Source organism: Galeopterus variegatus, unplaced genomic scaffold, assembly GCF_000696425.1.
Source record: "Galeopterus variegatus unplaced genomic scaffold, G_variegatus-3.0.2 Scaffold10800, whole genome shotgun sequence".
NCBI classification, from domain to species: Eukaryota; Metazoa; Chordata; class Mammalia; order Dermoptera; family Cynocephalidae; genus Galeopterus; species Galeopterus variegatus.
The window spans coordinates 21670-24420 of NW_007736911.1; the positions used below are offsets into that span (position 1 = coordinate 21670).

A 2751-nucleotide genomic window follows, 5' to 3' on the forward strand; every position below is an offset into this window, starting at 1 on the left:
CAGAATGGAAAATGCATTCTCATCCTTAAGGAGAATATCCACTGCTTTGTAAAGGAACTCCAGTTTTGCTCCCTCAAATATACAGCAATATGGGACGTGAAAGCTTAAACGTTTGCCCAATCCAACTCCTTTGTTTTACAGATGAGAAAAATGAGAGAGAGCCAAAGAGACAGAATGACTTGCCCAAAGAAGTTGTACACACCAGGTCCCTGCCCCCCATCAGTCCATGGGCATGGATTTCCAATGAAAGGAACAGGATTCTAGAATGGTCTACTGGTGTTGTGGGAGGGTGGGAAGCAGGAGCACTTAAGGAGGGAGGCAAAGCTGGGGCTTCTATGGGGAGGGTGGTGGCCCCTGGGCCTGGGGAGGTGCGGGCTCTGCTGGGCGCGTGGGTACTTACTCCTCCTCCGTGTTGTTGCTGGCGTTAGCGTTGCTTCTGGCCAGGGGCCAGGCACTGCAGGGAGGCAGAGAGAATGTAGCATGGGAATCTGAACTCAGTTTCTTTCTTTTTTTTTTTTTGTGACAGGTAAGGGGATCATAACCCTTGGCTTGGTGTCACCCGCACCGCGCTCAGCCAGTGAGTGTACCGGCCATCCCTATATAGGATCCGAACCGGCGGCCTTGGCGCTCCCAGTGCCGCACTCTCCCGAGTGAGCCACGGGTTCGGCCCTGAACTCAGTTTCAATGACTAGGGACCCCTAGCCCCCCAGGTGATAATTCTGGTACTCCTATTTCTGTCTCCCCGGCTTACAGCTTGAAGAACACAGGGTATTGTTACTGTCAGGGACAACATTTTTGGTGACTAGTTAACTCTGATAAAAGCCTTGGGGGAAGAGAGGACAAACACTTGGTTAAACCGAGGCTTCTAAATAAGTGAGGATTGACCATTTGAATCTCATCCAGCTTCCTGGTCTCAAATTCCACCTGATTTCTTCTGTTCAACCCTGTGTAGTACAGTGTGCCAGGCACTACCAGGGGCACAGAAATGGACCCAGCATGGCCTCTGCCCTCTGGGCACCTCTGGGCCTCTCAGGTGAAGGAGGTCTCATAACTTCTGCACCAGAATGGACACATCCAGCCCAAGTGGCAACTTGCTACCCTTACCTGCAGAGGCGTGGCTCCCAAAGGGTGCCCTCCCGTGGAAAAGTTTTTGACACAGCTGGTTTAAGCCAGCTGACCTCACAGAGCTGGAGGGTGGCTTGCCTGCCTGCAGTCACTGCAGACTGTTCATAGGAGATCAAGGGAACTGGAGCCAGTGGCGGGGACACCCTGGCCTGACTCTCAGGGTGTCTCTTCCATAATGCTGGAAATCCAGCCAAATGCCATTTTGGCTACTTGTGCTTGCCCTGCCTGAGTTTCTCACTTCCTGCCTGACATGTAAATAACACTGCTTATTTCTGGACTAGTTTTGCTCATCCAAAAATCACCCAAGGAACTGAAACCACTCTGAGATTGTGAAGGAAGGAAAGTTCAGCTCCAAGGGGCACAGTCTGCCACACCTCTGTGCCCAGAACCCCGCAATGCCAAACCCACACAGGAAAACTAACACCTGCCTTTGTATACACCTGACTTTGCAGTTGGGACTTTGCATCCCAAAATTCAAAGTCCTCCTCCTCCAGGAGCCTCCCTGATTGATGAGCTACCACCTGCACCATCACATTCCTCTGCCCATCTGGAACCTTCTGTCTTCAAGTGACCAGGTGTCTGTGGTATAGTCAGGGCCTGCCCCAGATGTGGTCCTAGCTCAACCCTGAGCTCATGTGGTCACATAGGGAAGTGGACAAAGAATATAATACTTATCTCCTTTAGTCTAAGGTTGTAGGAAGATCATTCAATCTATTTATCTGAGGGCATCTTTGCTTGCCCAAAAGGAATTGAACCAGCTGGCTTCTAAGAAACCTCTTTTTTCCTACCTCCCTCCTCCTCTCCCTCTCCTCTTCCTTATCTGATATTCCTCCAGTCTCATTTCTGTCTCAGAAGCAAATAGCACACCAACCTTGCACTCATGAAGCTCCCTCAGGGTCTGGGGCTGCCCTGCACTAGCCCCGGCCAGCCCCAGCTGTCCTGTCTCCTTCCCACAGCCCAGCGAGCTCAGGGTTTGCAGTCCAAGCTCATGTGAGAACTTGTGTCTGAGAATGCCTCTCCAGTGGACTTCTGCATCTCAGCAGGGGATTCTCACACCTTTCCTGGTAGAGAAGACTGAACCTGGGTCTCCCACAGCAGTCACTAGCAACAAATGTCCTTGAACTCTCATATTTTATCTTAAGAATGTTTGTTCATTTTGCAATTTACTGCATAATTTATGATGTAAAAATATCCTCTCCCACACAAATATAGAAGTGAAACGGAAGCTCCAGGAAGATCCATCATGTTTTTCCTGAGGCTCCATCTCACCTTTCCTTCCCAGGGGCCCTCATATGCCCATTCAAGAAGCCCCAAACCTATGCCCAGCTTCTCAGTGACAAAAAACAGATGGCATTTTCTCTAACAAATTATATAGGGACTGCCTGCTCTGCAAGAATCATGGGTTTTTTTTTTTTCACCTTTATGTCTTGTAAATCTCAGCATTACCTAGAGAATTCAGCCAAAAGAGAGCCCCCGCCACACACACTTTTTTACCCCCAGGAAACAGGTTCTGGGTCAGAAGCCACCTGTTTGTGAAGCCAAGGGGAGGTCAGCTTCCCCTCCACGTCTAACCTCTCCTCTCTCTCAGCCTGAGTGTCCTAAAGAGACCCTCTGCTGCTCAGTGAC

At 50.1% G+C, this 2751-nt stretch overlaps 1 protein-coding gene across 2 annotated transcripts in view; it reads right to left on the reverse strand.

The window, feature by feature from the left end:
• The window catches only part of CNGA3 (cyclic nucleotide gated channel alpha 3), a 29486-nt gene that overhangs the window by 13548 nt on the left and 13187 nt on the right, over positions 1 to 2751 (reverse strand). Inside the window, exon 4 of one of the 2 annotated variants that reach the window (XM_008594440.1) lies at positions 401 to 454. The exons of the other annotated variant lie outside the window; for it this stretch is intronic. Coding sequence (XP_008592662.1) covers positions 401 to 454 — 54 coding nt within the window. The remainder of the gene's footprint in view (positions 1 to 400; positions 455 to 2751) is intronic. 2 annotated transcript variants of the gene reach the window in all.